We start from the raw sequence: 20,707 nt of genomic DNA, 5'->3' as shown, positions 1-20,707 counted from the left end.
GTGAGAATTTAATGATTTTTCTCTCCCTGAATATTAAGCATGACTTTCTTCTTTTAAGGAAGAAAGTATATTTTCGGCTTAGGAAGAATGTTTTTTTGCTTGAATAGATTTATCAAAACAAGAAAGAGAAAGAAAGAAAGAAAGAAAGAAAGAAAGAAAGAAAGAAAGAAAGAAAAAAAGAAAACAACCCTCTGTACTTATAATAAATATTTGTAGGTGTAGATGTGTACAATTGAAGGAAACATTTTATTGTAATACTCTTTTTAACAAATAGGGTTTGTGGTGTTCTGGAGAATATACAAAAATAAGTTAAAGTGCATATCTTGTCTCAAAATAAGCGTCAAATAATTAAAATAATGTGATTTAGAAGAAGATAACTTTCGCAGACATAGAGTTACAAATAGGTTCAAAAGTTACTGACTGAGGTTAGAGTGTAAGTTCTCTTCCTGCCCAATGAAACATCTTTTAAAATTTCCAGTTTCTTAACCTGTTGTCTCATAAAAGATGCTGTCATAAAAGTGCCTGTGATAATGAACTCCTGCCCCTCGTATGTTCGGGAGGGATCTGACCACCTTTGGATGGGTCTATGTGAGAGGAGCAGTCTGGATACGAAGCAGGTCTGGTGTTATTTTGGCTATTGTTGCTTAGAATATTTCTAAAGCTCCTTCCTGTTTGCACTTTTCTGCCCGGGGTCTGGTGATGGGAACCCCTGTCTCAAATTCTGAGAAACGGCCCAATTATATGTAAAGATAGCCTCTTCAGAGACCAGTAACACCCTGTAAATCTTTGGAGATAGGGCTGAGCAGGCAGACTTTAGCTGACCTAGCTTACAAAGCAACAGAAGCTATATATGTGGTAACCCGTCTAGCATGTCCAGCTGCTTTATTGCCTCACCCTTAATGCTTTACTTCTCATGATATAGATCATTGACCCTGAGAACTCGTAGCCCTTGGCTAAGTCCCTCAGATTCTGGTGTAACACATTTCTCAAATAGTTTGAACAGCACGTGAAGCAAACACGTACTAATTTGAACTTCACCAACATCCTTGATAAAGAAATCAGCCCAGCAATTACTGGAGAAGATAAAATTGAAAGGGAACATAAATTAAGATGTGCTATTAGAAATATTCCTCTATATTTATTCAAACATAAGCATGAACAAAGGACCATATATATCATGCCCATATTTTCTTACCTTACCCTGAACTTTTGTATGGGCTCAGGAGTTACAAGATTATGTTTCTTCAAAAATTGGTTTATAGTTCTGGTTTTTTCCTAAATTAGACTGATCTCACTCCATTTGTGATTCTTAAAAAAAAGGATATTTAACGTTGCCTTTTCTTTGAAGAATTTGTAGAGAGACATAGAATGTGGTGAATAATTAGCCGTCAGAAAGTACCAAGCCTATGACATGGTTTTGAGACTAGGCTAACACAGAGGCTTTGTCTGGGTGTATATTTTAAGCAGCAAGTACTCTTGGACTGTTAGTAGTTTAGTCCCAGTGGATTCTTAACAAAATGTCGGCTGTTCCATTATCTTGTACAAATATTTGGCACTGGAATTCTCTTATTTACTAACTATAAGTAATATAATATTTTTAAACCTCCAATCACCAGGAAAGGAAAAATAAACAACTGACAGAGAGATACTTAGCACTGAAAGCTTGCAGAGTTTAGTATTTGACAGGGTAGAGACTGGAGTTTATCATTTATCATTTCATGAATGTAGGCTTTTAATCAAACTTTTTGTTTGTTATAAGTGCTGGGTATGTAGTGCGTAGATAGGAGTCAGAAGGCACCGTTTTAAAAATATTAACATGTCCAGTAAAGTATGTTATATTTTGAAATTGTTTTCATTTGCAGGGAGGTGAATCTCAGGTTGTACTAATTTTCCAAGATAAGCGAATCTGACTTTTCTGGTTTTCAATATTTTGAATGTTTCTTAAGATAAAATGGCCTGAGTTTTTAGTTATAATTTTTTTTAGCTATAAGTTAAGAGCATAGCAGGTTAAAATAATTTTTACAGTGTCTATAACTTTTACTTCTCTCTCAGTGAAATATATTCTTACTGAAAGTGTTCTGTGATACTTGGCTGATTATCCGCTTGCTTGCACAGAGAAACTTATATGACAGTGTTCAAGGAAAACATTAGAATTTTGTTTTAATGTAAAAGTTATTTTCTAGTTGGTACTTATGTAGAAAAACAGTTTGGAAAATAAGTGCCTGGTTTATTTGTGGTAGGTTGCATCTAGGGCTTTTGGTTTCCTTTAGATACTGTGTATCTCAGAGTCTTCTCTCTAAAGCGGGAAGGAATGAAGATAGAAGTTTTGCAGTAATAGAATATATTTTCTATAAGATGCTCTTAGTAATCAAAAATATTTTTGCCTGTATTTCTCAACTGCTTATAAAACTTAAAACTCCCCAGGGATGCCTGGGTGGCTCAGTTGGTTGAGCGCCTACTTTGTCTCAGGTCATGATCTCGCGGTCTGTGAGTTCGAGCCCCGCGTCGGGCTCTGTGCTGACCGCTCGGAGCCTGGATGGAGCCTGCTTCGGATTCTGTGTCTCCCTCTCTCTCTGCCCCTCCCCCACTCATGCTCTGTCTCTCTCTGTCTCTCAAAAATAAATAAACGTTAGAATAAAATAAAATGTAATACTCTTCAAATTTAAACACTCAACACATTGATTGCTTTTATGTTTTCATTAGACTGATCAAAGCTGGAAACAAAAATTTAAACATTACTCTCTTTTCCCAAAAGTGAAAATTATTTGATATTTTATACAAAAATAAATACTACTTTCTTAGAAATTTTATTATTATTGATTGTTAACAGTAAAGAATTAAAGGTATAAAAAATCACTTTCATTTATTAGTGCTTTCATAGAAGTTCCATTTAATGAACAGTTAAGCACTCATTGCCTACATGACACCAGACTTCATTATAAAATTGTAAAATGTGAATAAGAATAAAAATTAATTTTACTATTGGAAAGAAGCTGATCTGACTGACTTAATAGAAGTTCAAAACATAAAAATAAGAGATGGAATTTCTGATATAACTTGTCAAGGATTTTACATAGCCAGTAAAACAGCATTTGTACCTTTAACTAGCCATTATAGATGGACAAAAAAAGGACATTTTTTTTTGCCATCTTTAAAATTTTGAAATTATTGACAGTCTTTTTTTTTCCAGCTAGGAAAGGTCAAAGATGGGAACATAAGGTTTTTAGGTCATTCCCTATCAGTTCAAAAATAAGAAAAGTTTTATATAAACATATGTGAACATGTCCCTGTGTGCATGTATGTTCATAAGTTGGGGGTCTATTAAATGGTAGATTGTGAGATATTGCTAACACCACCACCAATATCCCTAATATAATAACATGCTATGTGCCAGCCAGTATTGTATGTAAATTCTCCAAACCATACCATGAGGCTTCACTACTGTTATCTGCATTTTACAGATGAGGACATTGAGATCTAGAAAAGTGATTTGCCCAACTATTAAGTAGTAAAGCTGGGATCTGAATCTAGGATGTTTGACTTCAGAGCCTGGGCTCTGAAAAACTTAGTGTTCTATTGCCTCTCACTTATGTGAGAATGTGCCTAGCTCCATTTTCCCTTTTTAAAAATAGCGTAATGATGCTCTTGCAATATTTTTTGAGAAGTAAATTATATAGTATAGCATTATATAATTGTATATTACATATTATATAATTATATAAATTATATAGCATGTAAATCTCTGGCACAGTAAATTATTTATGCATGCATATATGTTTGTGTATGCACTCACATACACATATTTGCATAGCTATATTAGTATACTTGATTTTTTTACATACATTTAATATACTTTTGTGCACTTACAATGTTATATACTCACGTGACTTGAGTATACAAATATATCTCTCTCCAGCAAGTTAACTAAAACCAGGCCCCTCTCATTGAATGAAATTGCCCACAAAATAGAATTCTAAGCTTCATAATTTTTTGACTGAAATGAAATATCATGGGAAATAATCCAACTCACACTAGTCTGAGAAGACTGTATGTGTGGTTTTAATGAGCAATGTTGCAGGAGAGATCCGAATTGCCAAACAGGATCTAGTAATACAGAGAGACCCCTGGGTTGGGTCTATAAATCACATTTAAGTATACACTTTTGTATTTTGTTGTAGCACTCCTATTTTAAGCTACTGAAGGTGCATTTAGCAAAAAGATGACAGCACCTGAGCATGAAGTTTCCATTTGCCACCCACCGCCTTTAGTTCCAGTAACCGTGAAGTATAATCGGGCCACTTAAAATTCGCAGCCTGTTTGAATAACGTTTTCTATGTAGAACATAGATAATCCTGTCTCCAAGCTTCTTCTCTTTGGTGTCAGGGCTTCAGGGGGACTATTGTTTGTTTTAATTTTGCTTATTTGTATCAGAGTGCTTCATGCACATAATTTACAGTTAATTTCATTCTCAAGGCCTTATTACAAGAAATAGTAGTCTTACGCTATACTCCACTCCTAAGTGGCAGCTGCTCTCAATTTTGTTTTCACAGATTCCCTTGGAATTTACTTCCCCATCTCTAAATCTCATATTTATGTAAATTCTCATTTTTAAAAATTTTTAGCTGTAAGCACTACCCACTGACTTCTTATGATGAAGAACTTATTAAGATGGAGAACTGGTGCCCTTTCCTGCCCTCATGCCCCAACCTTTCATGCATACTTCCTATCATACCTCAACACGGACGTGTCATAACTCTGGATAGATCAGTGCTTAGGATTAGGACTATGTAAATACTATTCACAGCTGGGCCAGGAAAGTACTGGGTTTAATTTTTCTTTCTGGAATAATACTTTGTTTTTCTTGGAATTAATAACTCTATTTTCTATGTATTTCTGTGTAATTCAACTCTAAACTCCCTCTGGTATAACTGTTCTCTTTATATGTCCAAATATTTGGGGCATTCTATCAATTTTTTTTTAAAGAAATCTCTCTCAGAACATTCTAGACATGCTCCAGTCTAGGCCCACTGAAGCTTTTGCATCATGGGCTATCCCTTTACTACCATTCTAGGATTTACTTTGTCTCTCTCTTATTTTAGATCCCTGTTTTTTGGATTCCAAGTCATTGCCATTTTCTGTTCAGTCTCTCATTTTAGGAAGCACATCTTTCAGTTGTTTGCTGAAGAGGAGACAATTTTTTTTTGAAGCCTATATGGCTAAAAATGGCTTTATTTGCCTTTTCATGATAATTTTGATTGCTACGGAATTATAGGTTAGAAATCATTTTTTCCCTAGAATGTTGAGGACATTCCTCCACTGCCCTTTCGCTTCCGGTATTCTACTGAGAAAGCCAATGCTTATTTTGGTTCGACTGGAGTTTTGAACCTTTGTGGAAAAGGTGTGTAAATTTGAACTTCAATTCTCTTTTTTAGTACGGTACTTTATCCTCTACTGTATCCAGTGTCCCTAGTCCTGACACTCTGTTTTACTGTCTCCAGAGAATGAATATCCCCAACTTCCGTATGGGTGGGGTTGGGTAGTCACCCAGCTACCTGGTGTGGGGAAAGGGACCTGAGGGGTCTCACTTCTTCCTAAACAGGTTTGCAATGAGTCATTCTTCAGCTCTACCTTCATCCACTTTCAGTGGTATCCCAGCTGCCAATATCTGAGCATTTGGGGGACCCTGTTGTTTTCAAATTTCTCCACTAGGTTACTACTCAGCTTTTGGGGGACTGTTGATAAATTTGTACATTTCCAAACTATACTTGTTGCTATCTCCTTTTCCTTTACCTCTGGGAATATACTTTTTTTTAAAAAAATGCCCCCTCCCCCTTTTTTTTTAGTGAAATTTCAGGAGGGAGAAGGGATAGGGACATGTATTTATTAATCTGCTTTCTTTAGGAGGAAATCCTGGGGTGGATGGTATCAGGGAACCAAATCATTTTTATAAATGAATGTTTTTTTAGGAAAGGACTTCCTTGAGATTTTACTATTTTGTCTGTATACATATAATGAGATGAAATAACCTTTAATAGGGAGGAATAAATCTCCTTTGTTTCTCTTGGGGGATGCATTTACCCACAAGTCACCAAGGGCTTAAATAGGAAGGTGGGATTTCATGTCCTTCTCTTCCTCCTCAAAAATTTCCAGTGGACAAAGGGAGCGGTTAACCCTATGCCATTCTTGCCATATTGTGGATATTGTGGCCAATCTTAGTTTAAAATAACAACTTGATTTCAGTCCTTTTTAAAGAGAAGTTGGGTTCCCCACCCACTACTTCCTCCTTGGCTTCCTAATAGAGATGTTTGGAAAAATACCAGCTGTATTCACATTAGATAGGGATTTCAGTAAAGATTTTGTCAAATAGCTTGTAGGATTAGACATCCTTTAGTGGGAGTGCCGCTGATAAAAGGAAATGAACCATGTTACTCACCATCCTCCTCTGATCCTAGCACATCTACTCAAGAAATAGGCCTTGAGTACGTGCACTATCCCAGTCAGTATGTTAAGTATTTAAGCCAGAATGATACGTCTTGTCCTCATTGAGTTTATACTCTGCTAGGTGCTATGATACGGTTACTAATAGCTGCTATTTAGGGAGTGTTTACAACCCAAGAACACTTTACCTGATTGAATCCTTAGCACAACACCGCAAGGTTATTTTTAACATTCTCATTTTACAAATGAGGAAACTGAGGCTTAGTGGTTTGCCCACATTCATCCAATTGATATGTACATGAGCCAGAATCTGGAGGCCAAGTCTATTTTATTTCAGATCCCACGTTCTTCTCATTTGTCTCCTTTAAAAAGAGTCAACAAAGCAACTTCACATACAGTGTTTTATTTGATCTTCTTTTATCTAACCTAGGGAGGGCTCTCAGTTCTTAGCTGACAGTAATTACCCTCAGCCTGAGAGATTTGGTTAAAAAAAGTCACTAATTAATTGCATATTTTGGGGTGTGTGTCCTATTGTTCGCTTGCCTTATTTGATGCAGTTTTTTTTCATGAACATATGCTTAGAGATAAAGCTTATCCATAGAACACAAATTTTGGTTGAGTTACAGTAGATGAGCTTAGCTATTTTAAGGAACTCTGTATTGGATCATGTTTAAAGCAAATAAAATAGTTTGTCATGCAAATGATTGCATTCTGAATTTTTTTTTTTTGTATAAACACACAGCTTCACATTCTTCATTTGTTGAAAATGTTCAGTTGTTGGTAGCTGAGGAAAGCTCCTTTCATTTAGCTTCATTAAATCGTCCCAATTGTTTAAAGGCACACCAGATTATCATATAGTAACCCACAAAAAAAGACAATAGTAACACAGAAAGGCAACATTTAAAATTTCTTTAAATGTGTAAGCAGAAGTCAAGGGGAGTCAAACGTCAACAGGAAACAGTTCGAATTGGAGAATCTCAGGAAATCTGAAATTGGTCTTTTCGTTGGTAAACTATTATTCCCACCAAACATTTATTGACTAGTTGCTGTGTGACAGATACTGCTCAGGGACGGGGCATAAAATAATCTTTAAGAACAAGATCCCTGCCAGGGGCACTTGGCTGACTCCGTCCATTAAGCGTCCAACGCTTGGTTTCTGCTCAGGTAATGATCTGAGGGTTCGTGGGTTCCAGCCCCATGTTGGGCTCCTTGCTGACAGTGCGGGGCCTGCTTGAGATTCTCTCTTTCCCTCTCTCTCAGTCCCTCACCTGCTTGTGCTCTATCTCTCTCTCTCAAAATAAACAAACTTAAAAAAACAAAAAAAGAACTAGATCCCTGCCAGGCAGAACCAATAATCAAATAGTTAATGAGCACTGTGTCTTAGGTGTGAAGCACCTCACTGGTTTAAAAGCCAAAGCTTCTGAGGCTTGATGTACCACAGTGGGAACCCTGCCATACATGGAGGGAAGGAGAAAAGCAAAGTGGTAAAGAACGAGAGAGGAAATGCTGGAGAACCATAATGAGGAAAAAAAACGGGTCATGTTGTAGGTAATGCACTTCCTCTACGGCAAGGCAGGACAAGTCAATATCGGATTGCATTTCACACACTGGTTCAGAATAACATTTGTATAATGTTTTGCAAATTTAAAATTAAAAAATATTTTCAAACCACCCTCCCATCAACCTTGATGATAATAGCAAAGAAGGCTTTATTGCATCTTGACCATACAGATGAGCAAACTGAAGCCAGGCCAGTTTAATGATTTGCCAGAGGTCACAGAGTGTGTTCAGATCTGGGTTTGAACTTCAGTCTTCCGACTCCAAATTCTGAGCTCTTCTCAAGTTTCAGGAAGGAGATGAGAGTAGCTGGTTGGTCTGCAAACTAGATTGGCACAGACCACCTCACCCAGGCGTGTGCAGGGGGATGGTAGATGTAGACGTGCAGGAGAGACACAGGCTAACACCGTCAGGGGAGATATGCACATGTTCCCAATACTGTCGAGGACAATGGAGGGCTTTTTAGTGAAATGTGATACGTATGTGCACTTCATACCATAGCAAAGGTCAGCAGGAGCCATTGCTTTATTCTTTGCTAGCTTTGTTCTGTTGAAATTATGGATTAGCAGATGCCTCACTCAGGTCCAGCCCTTAAACAAAATACTGGCAGAAGGATTCTCTGGTCAATAGTCAATCTGAGGATGACCATCTAAGACTCAGAGCTCACTGAAAAAGAAAAAGTAGGAGTAAATGGGGTTGATCTCTCTTTGTTGTGTTCACAATGGATTTGGCATTTAACATTTTCCTTGGAATTAGAAGACTAGATGTGTGAGGCCAACACAATGACAACAAAGCAAAGGCATCTGACCATGAGACTGCAACATTGTTTGTAAAAAAAAAAAAAAAAAAAAACAAACATATATATATGTATAATTTGAATTAAATTTTAGATTTAATTTAGTTCAAGGAGGTTTTACAATGTTGATGAAATGTGCGTTTTCAATCTGAAGCTGAAATAAATCTGTGCTCCCGAGTATAAGTAGAATAAAGACAGAAGTATTGTTTTATATGAAAGAACTTGCATCCAGTGACATCATTGGAAATCTGAAAAGATAAAATAATTTTAGAGTTTTCCCAGAGGTAAAGGAGTGTCCAACTTATGTGGACTTCTTCCTTCTCATGATAGGTAATCTCAGTTTTGAGTTTTTAATAAGTGATTGTTTAAGTTATATAGGCTTTATTTATGTATTCCTGGAGATGCTTAGGTCATGATGTTGCTAGCCCATTGTAATCTCACCACAAGAAATCAGAGGTGCTGGCGGGTGAGTAGTTACTACACTGTTTGGATCCATAGACCTGGCACAGTTACCCAGGTATTACGAGTATTGCTTACATCTGGGCACTTTGCCCTGGGTTCTGTGCTTGGGGCCCTTCTGCTGGCCCTTCACTGGCCAGTGACTCCAGGAGGCAAGAAACAAGAGAAGTGACTCAAGTGGAATTTAAAAGGATATAAAATCAATCCAGAAATCTGCCTGGTGATCTGCAAGGCAAAGTAAGGTTATCTCCTGACAAGCAACAGTGTCCATGTCTATGTTTTATTTTAGAGATGTCTTGCTTTTCAGGGCTGCTTTGGTCTTCATTGTAACCTAACGTCAATTTTGAAAAGAATTTAGATTACGGATTTGAGAAAACAAAAATATCCCATGGTATAATTTTTCTCTAGAGTCTTACTCTCTTGCAGGGTCTTCTAAAATGTAGAAAAAATTGATCTAGTATACAATTATTGAATATTTGCTCTTTGTAACATAAGGGGGGAAATGTAGTATTGTTCATGTCTAGAAATCTCTTAAGTAAGCCGTGAAAGAGAGTTTACAGAAAAACTGACTTAGAGTACTGTGTTCACAAACTTTCTTCTGATCATCACTAAAGGCTAAAATCTTTAAAGTAAGGCAATGAGATTTGAGTAGATTGATGCTGACCAGGAGTACTGCATATATTGAAAATAAAAGTGCTAAAATGGAATACCTTAAAAACTATCACTTTATCTTTTGAACCAATTCTTATTTTCAAACCATGTTATGATCTACGAGATTATGCAGCTACATATTCTTTATTTTTTTATATGAAAGAAGCAAATTAAAACTAGTAGCAGTGACTGATGTCTTTAAATAATAGGGATATATCCTGGAAGTAGTAGAAAATCAGCTCAATTTTCTAGATTTCTTATTTCCTCCTCCCCTTTCTTGGCACAAATGATGAGCAAAGAAGCTCAGTGTTCAAGTTTTGATGGCTCCCAATCCTGTATCAGCCCATTTCCCTGCTACTATCCTAGCTCAGCAATTTTTTTATTTAGCAATTTTTTTTATTATCATACCTTTGCTTTCCTGCAGGTCGTTTTTTTACAAAACAGCCAGAATTATGTTTTTATGATGTACGTCAGATCTTGTCACATGCCGCTGGATTTTGATTACACTTTGAATAAAAGCCAAAATCCTTTTTACTGCCATGAAGATCTGGCTCTTTAAACTCCTCATCTTGGTCTACTTACACTCCCTGTACCCACCCTGCCTCCTTCTGTGCTCCAGTTACCAGGGAGTTCTTAACTAATTAGCATGCTCAGATAGGTGACCTTGCACTTAATAGTTCCCCTTCCTGGATTGCTTTTCCACGAATCTTATCAGCATTGCCTTCTCGTTGTCATTACTGACTCTTCCTAAAAAATCACCTTCCTAGAGATCACCCAGTCCAAGGCAGCTCCCAGTCTCTTACAGTGATATCACTCTGCTTTGTTTTCATTTATTCTATTACATAACAAATCTTTATTGAGCACCTGCTTTGTAACAAGGAACACAGTAAAGTTCCTGCCCGTAAGGGAAATGTCATTCCAGTAACGGGGGTTAATCACTAATCGTCACTACCGGGGACCCCCACCCTGACCCAGTGACGTAAGATGCAGAAAGCACTGGTGTTGTTTTATTTCTGCTGGAATTTAGTGAAGAGAACTTTCAGAGAGCCCTTTCTTTCTCACACTTTCACCTCCTATTTCTGCAACGGTACCTCCACAATGGGAGAGGTGTCGAGGTATGGCTTAAGGGACACAACTGCGAGGGTCTTAGCCCTCCAGAATTCGCCGTACACATTCTTGAGCAAATCGCACTGCCTACTTTCTGCATTAATTTTCTCACTTATAAAATGAGGTAGTCCTATCCGTTTCACAAGGTGTTTGAGTGAATTCATCATGAAAGTACTTGACAAAATAGAGCACCAGCCAAACGGCCCATGTACGTGAGTTGTTGGACGTTGTCTGCAGATTTCTCTAAATTTGCTGACACGTCTCCCATCTACTCCCAAGGGAGCTTCTTGACTATATGCCTCTGTTTTCTTGTCCACTGGATAACCAATGCTGAATAATATTTAGCTTGTGTCTAATGACTGCATCTCGTTTTGATTCTATCCTAACAGCATTAACTGTTTGTTCTCCCACAGTACTTTGGAAGTTTGCTCGTCATTTTCTGTGTGGAACTGGCTTGCGGTGTTTGGACGTATGAACAGGAGATTATGGTGAGTTCAAAGTGGGATACAGTTACAATCTGGACAATCTCTAGTGCAGACTTCTAAATCACATACTTTGGAGTTATTTAGGCACATGATTATTAATTTGAATGTTTATACTATATGATAACAGTGATGGTCCCAATACCTCTGAAAATTAACATTTTCTTGTCTGTGTCTAAAGCATAGTTCCAAATCATAATTTGTAATGTTTTATTTGCTGTACTATATGTCTTTAATTCCACAGGTTGCTTAAACATGGATACAACAGACTACAAATAATAGGTGTCCTAAAATAATTGTGCCAACTTTTGAGTGTGTAATAGGAAACATTTGTGTTTGCAACAGGATCTGGGAGAGCTTGAAAATCTACATGTAAGCCTCAGAAAATGCCCACTGCAGCTGTATGCTGATGAATAGGAAGCATGCATCTTCTATTTGCAACAAGCTGAGCCATCTTCTACTTTAAGAATTATATTCGAAGAGTTGCTGTGTGTTTACTTTAGCCTAGAAACACTCTGCTAGTTCGAGACTTGGCTACCTGAAAACAGCTCTGAAGCATTTTTTTTTTTTCATTTTATCAACTGAAATAAACTTTTATAGCTATGAATGAGAGAAGGAACAAGGGTCAGAGTCTCTCAGTCTTAAGATTTTACCAGTCTTGCTTGGTTTATCACTTGCCCCTCACCCTTGCGCAACACTAGGCATTATTACTTTTTTAACGTTTGCCCACGTCATTGGTGAAAATTGGTGCGTTTATCGCCAATGAGGTTGAACATCTCTGCATATTTGATTGCTGGCTGTTTTCATGGTGGCAGGCCAGATTTTTCCACTGCGAGCATCTTGGAGTAATTCTGTTTCAGGAAGATGATGTTTTTCAACAAGTAGTCCTTGGACTGTCTACAGCAGGAGTCACCCAGGGCAGTCTTTAAAATGCACATTATAGGGCACTAGGCCAGAATAGAGGGGAAAGCAGAGGAAGAAACGGCAGGCACCAGGCATCCACATTTGTGACAAGTTCCCCAGGTGAATCCTCAACATTTTAACATTTAAGAGCTTTTAAAAAGAGAGAGGTTATTTTGTATTTATTTCAGAGAGGCATTTCAGCAGTTGCGTAATAAAATAGAAGTGTTTTGGTACCGATACAGTTATTGAAGATTCTGTGGTGAATCTGTTACTGTCCTGTGAGACTGTTTTGAATCCTAAGCGGTAATTAGAGACTAATGGGTCCTTTGCATATGCTAATTTGCATGTAACCGATGCTTTGGCACAGCCACATCTCCGAACCCCTCCGAAAACAGTAGTGCTTCCCCTGTCTGACAGCTCTTAGTAAGAAGAGAGAATTTATGATGATTTTTTTTTTCTGTTAAAAATTGAAAAGTCAGGGCAGGTTCTAACTAATTTTAAGAAAGTTAAAAACTTTCTTTAAAACAAAATGTCCTATTAAAATAGGAATGTTCTTGCTGTCTTTGAGAATCACGTTTTCACTCCATCCCTAGAAACATCGTATATTTAGGGGAGTGAAAGAGTAGTTCTTCCAGACTCAGTTTCTATGCTTTATTGATAAAGAGATGTTCTCTTCTATTTTTTTTCTTTCTTCCCAAGATACATGTATCTTCTTGACATTCAAGCAATAGATAGTAGTTGTATAATTAACCTCTGATCCCGTCAGCTCAGCTTTTGATCATGTTCTTTTTGATAATTAAAGGTTTTTAGAAATAAGTTTGCTCTCTATGGATCTTAAAATGGTTTGTATAGTTTTTATGTCATACTGATATTTGATAAATCTCCCAAGTTATAACAAATATGAAATGAATTAATTTAAGGTATGTGAAAGTAACTGTTTTGATTCTAATATAATCTAATTCTAGAAGATATTTTCTTCTGTTGTGTTAAGGGACAGTCGCCACATATCTTCTTGGTGTCATAGCGGTACTGTATGGATGCACACTGCCATTTCAGTTGAGTGCGTATATCACTGTTTGCTTATACAAATCTTCCCCACTAAGTCATCAGGATAGAGCAAGGGCTGTTTGGGCTGTTTAAAAGTGAAACGTGGAAAATGGTTCTTTGGAAAAAAAGTTTGTCAGAATTTTTTTATTGCTTTTGCTCTAATAGCAGTGTGAAAGAAAAGTGCCATTAAAGTTTATTAGCTGCCAAATTTTGCAGAACCCAGCCTTTGCATAGAATGGGCTTTGTGCTCTTAGCTGTTCCATGCAAGGAGCCAATAACTGTGTGTTTTCCTTTATGGCCAAATCACAGTATTTTGTGCCAGAACCTCAATGATCTCTGTTTCTTGCCATATTTGGTCTCAGATTGATTGTGGTCACAAGAGGGAAACAACTTATATTTATTTTGTAAAATAAAATTTAAAATAAGACTATTCTGATAACCAAATCAAGAGATTTGACGTCAATCTGTTTCCCTGTTATTTCTGTTGCTTTTACATAGTTACCTCCTATTCGTTCTTTCTCTAGAAAAATCAATAATATTAACTGTTTCAGATTATAAATTTCTAGAGAATTTATTTCCTTTCTATGTATATTATGTTCAAAAGCATATGAAATAATAACTTATAGTGAGTAGCCTGAGTTTTGGTTTAGTTACCTGAACTTTGTTGAAACCGTGCGAACATGGAGTCTACCTGGTCAGACCATTTTTTTTCGGGGGGAACAAAGTTGTGTGCCCCAGTGTTGGCATGTTTCCTTTTATATGCACATTTCCAAGTATTAAAAAAGAAAAGTAACAAAGGAAAACAATGAAGAATTTCTGTGGTCAGGAATTTTGAAACTACTTCTATTGGTATTACTGTCTTTTAAAAATAAGATTTCAAAATAGTCCTAATCTTGAGTTAGCGTCAAGCTTGTTTGGCTAAGTTTGGTCTGTATTACCCGATAGATCGGATATGGATATCTGTCCAGTTCCCCAGTTACATATTGTAAACCTAATACCACATGTGTGGTGAGACTATGATGTGTATGCATCAGTTTCTCCCCTGGCATTGTAGATAAAGCACTGCATGATATGCTGACTAGGTTTCTGGCCAACTGTTGGGTTGTGTACCTGAAGCTGTCATGATTAAACACTCTGTTAAGGGAGACTGTGCTAGGTGACTGGGGCCAAGAAGCACAAAAAGCGCTTTAATCTGAGAGGTTTTCTTTCTAAAATTCTAGCATGCACCCGAAACCCAATGTTTGGAAAGATATTTACACACTTAATCCGTAGTGAAGCTTGACTTGAGCTGAATTCTTTTCCTTCTTAATTCTTATCCCATTATTTTAGTGCTATAATCTGCAGTCACTTCAAAGACCAACTCCATAGCATTCTGAAATCAAATCAGAGGACTTTTCTGGGCAAAGATCATTTGTTATGAGGAGCTCTTTAGCTGGATCTGTGGGATATACAGTAAACTGCTTGTTTTGTGACTTCCTAATGCTTGATATTAGCATTAAATGATTTTGCTTTTTTTTCCTTTGTTTAATGTAAAGAACTTCCTCATTTACTGCAAACATCTACACATAGAGATTGTTTAATACGTACCTAATAACCTTGAGCTTAATTTGGGCCACAAATATAAGTTTAAAATAGCATCTGTTAATTGCAATACATTCCAAGTATGTGTATGAGTCTGTGAGTGATTGTATTTATGAATATGTGAACGTTTGTGTTCCTGTATGTGTGTGTTTGTGTGTTCCAGCTGTTGATATTTTGTTTGTTATCTTCAGGTTCCAGTACAGTGGTCAGACATGGTCACTTTGAAAGCCAGAATGACAAATTATGGCTTACCTAGATACCGGTGGCTTACCCACGCTTGGAATTTTTTCCAGAGAGAGGTAAGTGCTACAGTGTCTGAGGCAGAGGGTATGGAATAAATGGCACACTTTCAAAACAAATGTTCAAAGCTTTGGCTTTGGTCATTTTCTCTGTGCTGAAAAGTGAAGCCTATGATTCAGTTACCCTGGGTGGAATTCTTTACTGAGAAATAAGTAACTCCATGACCTTCTTTTCTTCCTGTGTGTACCATTTTTCCCTTCATTTCACATGCTTCACATATATTTTAACAATTTCTTAAGAGCCATGTTGCTAACCTACTGTGAAGTTTTATGAGAGTTTCTTGATATATACCCAAGTTTTATTTGAATACATAATTTTTCATGACCTTTAGGGCTGTCTTTATTTTTAAACAGTTAATTTTTTAAAAAATAATGGTTCTTATTGGGGAATTAAGCATCAGTATATCATTGAGAACATAAGCTTTGGGGCACCTGGGTGGCTCAGCCCGTTAATCGTCCGTCTCTTGATTTCAGCTCAGGTCATGATCTTGCAATTCATGGGATGGAGCCCTGTGTCAGGCTGTGTGCTGACAGCATGGAGTCTGCTTGGGATTCTCTCTCTCTCTCTCTCTCTCTCTCTCTTTCCCCCTCCCTCATGCTCTCTCTCTCTCAAAATAAAGAAATAAACATTTTTTTAAGAAGCATGAGCTTTCTAGTCAGATCTTGGTTCAGATTCTGGCTCTGCTCCTTAATATTACATGAGCTTCTCTCATTTACTTAACGTCTTTAGCCTCAGTCTCCTCACCTGTAAAATAGGGATAATAAAATTACCTGCCTCCTTGGATTGTTGAGAAGAATAAATGGGATCTTAAGCTTGATCTCATTTAGCTTAAGGTTATTAACTATAGCATTACAAAGCACAGGCGCTTTCAGCTTTTCTTACCTAACTTCCATAAAGCCCCATGGATATCATCTTCTCAAACACAGACTATATTTAGATGCTTAAAATTCGGTGACTTGAAGTTAACCGCTGATCTTGCTTCAAGCCAAGCTCTCTGCCCAAGCAGTTTTCTTGTGATTGGAGATGCTGGGGTGACCAAGTATACCTGTTTCCTTTCGTTTCCTTTAGAGCTGGGCCACAACTCATGTGAGAGGCAGCGTCTTCCATGACAGATATCCAGCTTTCTGCTCAGTTCCTCTGTCTGGAATATGGGCAGAGGTTCAAGTACAGGATAATCTCCAAATTTGGCTCCTTGTGTTACAGTTGTCGAGATGGTGAAAATTATCATAGTGACACAGATTTCCTATTTATTTAAATGCTTCCTGACTTTGTTTGTTTACTGTTCATTTGTACTAAAGGCAACGTGAAGGGAAAAAAGGTGAGGCCTTAGGGAATTTATGGTAAGATGTGTTCAGCTACTGCCCTGGGTGGAAGCTGTCCAGAGCTCCTTATGTTCTGGGATTTCTGATGTAGACCATGATAAAACAGGCTAGAAAGCAAGGTGAGTTTTTTCCCAGTGGCACAAAGAGGGGCTTTACTTAGGTAGACGAAGTAATGATAGTACGTGTTTTTAGCTTTGTTGCCTGGTTAAGTTCCCTCCTCTGTATCATAGGCCCAGTTCACCCGAAAGGAGATGGCGAAGATCTCTGGGCACTCCGAAAGAGTCTTTTAAAGCCCCTATGTGTTAGTTTGCTAGGGCTATGGCTATAATAAGTTACCACTGGGGGCTTGAATAACAGAAATGCATCGTCTCACCGTTTGGAAGGCTAGAAGTCTGAGATCGAGGGGTGCAGGGGTGACTTCTTCTGAGGCCTCTCTCCCAGGCTTGTAGACAGCAGTCTTTTCCCTGTGTCTTCACGTCGTCTTCCTTCTGTATGTATCTGTGTTCAGATTTCTCCTTCTTATATGGATGGAAGTCATATGGGAGTAGATCCCACCTTTATGACCTTCTTTTAATTTAATTACATCTGTAAAGGTCCTGTCTCCAAATGTGGTCACATTTTGGGGTGAATTTTGGGAAGGGAGAACACATTTCAGCCCATAACACCTCTCTCCCAAAATAAACTGTAGAGCTAAAAGTGACCTGGTGGGGCCCCAGATTTTCTGACCCTCATTCAGTGCAGTTCTATGCACGTACCTCATTTTAGTGGACTCTCACTCAAGCCTTAGTGATCTCTATTTCATATATTTTTTAAAAACTAATTTTTAAAGGTGTATTTACTTATTTATTTTAACTTAATGGTTGGAGTACAGGCTTTGGAATAAATAGGCTCCTGCCACATACTGGTCTCTGCAAGTTACCTGGCCCGTCAGAACCTTTCTTTATATGTAAAGTGGTGGTGGTATTTTCCAGTTTCACAGGATGCTAGCAAGAGTGGCCCTCTCTCAATAATGTGGTTTTAAAGGTGGTGAGAAAACCGTGAGAAGAGGTAGACCACAGTCATGCCTAGTGTCGTGGAGGGACCACTTAGGGGAGTTCTCAGGGAAAATTTCATTACCGATGCAGTATCTCCTGTTGACAAAGAAAAACAACTATGTAAAAAGAAAAAAAATGACTCAGTGACTTATTAATATTAAACAATATATCTGGCACTGAACATGGTATGCTTCAGTTATTTGGAAAAGTCATTTCTGTGGAGCACCTCATTTCCTGACCAGGCCAGATAAATGGGCTGTTCTACTGTGGATGGAGCTTGAGTTCCAAGAACTGTACTTCTGTCGTCAACATAGAAAAACACATGTCCTTAGGAAACGAGAGAAGTGGGTTTTCTCTGAGTGCAAGAATTGAAAAAGCCTGCCTTGGAAATATAGTAGTTTATGATTTTTAGAAAGTGAAGTCTTTTTACTACATATGTTTTTTATGGATACTCAAGGCCTTTTGTAAAATATATGATGTCAAATTATGTTTGACTTAATTTATGATGTTTATGGTATATCTGTAGCTTTTAGAACAAGTTTATAAAAGGAAAGTACTAAAAATATAAAAAATGTTTCTCAGAAAATTTTAGTATTACTCGTGGCATCAGTAATTCATCATTTACAATAGTCTGAAGATTTTTTTAAAATTAGTTATGTAGGCAAAAGGAAAAGTGTAAAATGGTTTTTAGTATTTTCCTTGTTTCATTTTACATGAGAAGTTCAGAATTCCTCATAGATGATTTTAGTTGGATTTTGAAATGGTGGATTGTGCTAGTTTATGATACGGTGTTAATCCTGCACACAGATTGGTCTGTTGGGCTACATAATTTGCAGAGCCAGTCACTCTTGGCAAAGTTCTTTTCAGTGATTGCCAGGAGTCCTTGTTTTTGACTGTAGGGAAGAGTAACTCCCTCTATCCAAGGGCAGAAAATTATCATAGTTAATTATTCTGAATCTAATCTACATATATCCTTAAGCAGTGTTTCTAAACTTTCACCAGAAAAAGTTTTTGCTAATCCTTGGTGAAATTAGATAAAAAGAAACAAAAGACCACAGTAATTTTCCTTAAATCCAATTTTATTCAAGCTAAAGGCAAATCATTTCTTCTGAGATCATGGTGCTAGAATATGATACTTTATTTCAAGATTCTCATTCAGTTAAATAAAAATTTGTTGGCCAAACCTGTGTTTATGTTTTGAAAAATTTTTGAAAATTTAGTGGTTAATCAATCCAAGTTGGGTAATCTTTGTGATGTGGACTTTTGGTCAACAACTCTTTCTACAGAGATAATGGAAACTTGTAATTTAATGTCTGCATTTATTAAGCAGTTATATTAGTTAAACTAGGTGATATGCAAATAGATGGATCAACTGTTTAGTAGCTAAAGTTTTAATGGTAAATATAGGATTCTTGCTAATGATTTTGTTACTGTGGATGTTCAGTCTGCTGCTGAATGATCACTTATGGAGGACCATACAGTCGTGGAGAGATTCAGCCATGCCTGATCTGTTTGCATGTGTTATGAGCATTATTGTTCAGAAGTGTTCCATTATAGGGTCCTTGGCTGCATTTTTGTCATCAACATAGAATGTACACACATCGTTAGGTAATGAGAGAGGTGAGTTTGGCTCTGGGTACAAAAATTTAAGAAATCTAACGTTTAATCTTCTGTAAGTTAAGAAAATATTTTTGTAGTTGCTGAGCCTGACCAGTCATTCTTTTGCAGTTTAAATGCTGCGGGGTGGTGTACTTCACCGACTGGCTGGAAATGACAGAGATGGACTGGCCCCCAGATTCCTGTTGTGTTAGGGAATTCCCAGGATGTTCCAAACAGGCTCACCAGGAAGATCTCAGTGACCTTTATCAAGAGGTAAGGCCATATGTTGTGAACTTATCATGCATACAAGTTTTCTTATGATGACTTTTAGGTAAAGAATCAACAATTTGCCAGTGAAATTTTCCTCTTCTATCTAAATATAAAGGCCCTTAAAATTATTCTCTAATTTGTGGAGAAACAGGATAGCACTAAAAATCAGTATAAAATCATCATGTGTTAACAAAGGAAATCGGTGGGGGGTAGGGGGTGCCTGGGTGGCTCAATCAGTTAAGTGTCCAACTTCGGCTCAGGTCATGATCTCGTGGTTTGTGAATTCAAGCCCTGCACCAGGCTCTGCGTTGACAGCTCAGAGCCTGGACCCAGCTTCAGGTTCTGTGTCTTCCTCTCTCTCTGCCCCTCCCCTGCTCACACTCTGTCTCTCTCAAAAATAAATAAACCTTAAAAAAGAAGTTAAACAAAAAAGGAATTGGGGAAGACTAGATTTAGAATCAATTGGATTTTAAACCGAATTGTCTAGAACCAAGTTCTCTTGCCTCCTAGAGATCCTTTGGAAACAGGTGCATGCGGAGTATATAAAGAACTCTGAATATTTCAGAAGACAAGGTTTGGAGTTCTTGAACAGACTATGTATTTTAGGGCCTCCACAGAGACGAAAACATATGTAGGAAAAAAAAATCCCACTCTCCAGGGAAAACGTTGTCCTCTACTCTTCAGTTCCCTCTACTGGCTAATGATCAGCGATGTTAGTTTTAGTTAGCTGATTTAAAGAAATTAGATGCTCACTGGGTTTAAAATCAATCCTCACATGCCCAAGAAAGTTGCCTATCCGCGTTTTCTGGGAAAAATTTTCAGAATCACCAGTTATTCCCTTGTTAGCAGAAGCTTTCCTATTCCTTCCTTTTTAGTGGTGATTTTCAAACTTTGTTAGCAGCAGAATCTTAATTCAAATTAAAATCTAGAACTATACCATCCAGTACAGTCACCAATAGCTACATGTGGCTATTAAAATTAAAATTAAATTAAATTAAAATTTCATTTCGTTAGTTCAAATAGCTACATTTCAGATGCTTAAAAGCCACTTGAGACTTGCAGCTTCAGTATTAGACAATGCAGATATAAGACATTTCCACATTACAGAAAATTTTATTGCAGTCTTGATCTAGAGTGGAAACTCAAAATGTAAATCAGATG

The 20,707-nt window shown here is 37.3% G+C and overlaps 1 protein-coding gene across 1 annotated transcript in view; it reads left to right on the top strand.

Moving 5' to 3' along the window:
- Window positions 1-20,707, top strand: part of TSPAN12 (tetraspanin 12) — a 64,617-nt gene that overhangs the window by 23,846 nt on the left and 20,064 nt on the right. The window contains exons 5-7 of the mRNA XM_047095812.1: window positions 11,422-11,496; window positions 15,213-15,320; window positions 19,406-19,549. Coding sequence (XP_046951768.1) covers window positions 11,422-11,496; window positions 15,213-15,320; window positions 19,406-19,549 — 327 coding nt within the window. The remainder of the gene's footprint in view (window positions 1-11,421; window positions 11,497-15,212; window positions 15,321-19,405; window positions 19,550-20,707) is intronic.

The sequence above is a fragment of the Lynx rufus genome, unplaced genomic scaffold (assembly GCF_022079265.1).
Source record: "Lynx rufus isolate CCGP_SWC_20201006 ecotype Redwood Valley unplaced genomic scaffold, mLynRuf1.p SCAF_4, whole genome shotgun sequence".
NCBI classification, from domain to species: Eukaryota; Metazoa; Chordata; class Mammalia; order Carnivora; family Felidae; genus Lynx; species Lynx rufus.
This window is presented reverse-complemented; position numbering and strand designations above follow the sequence as displayed.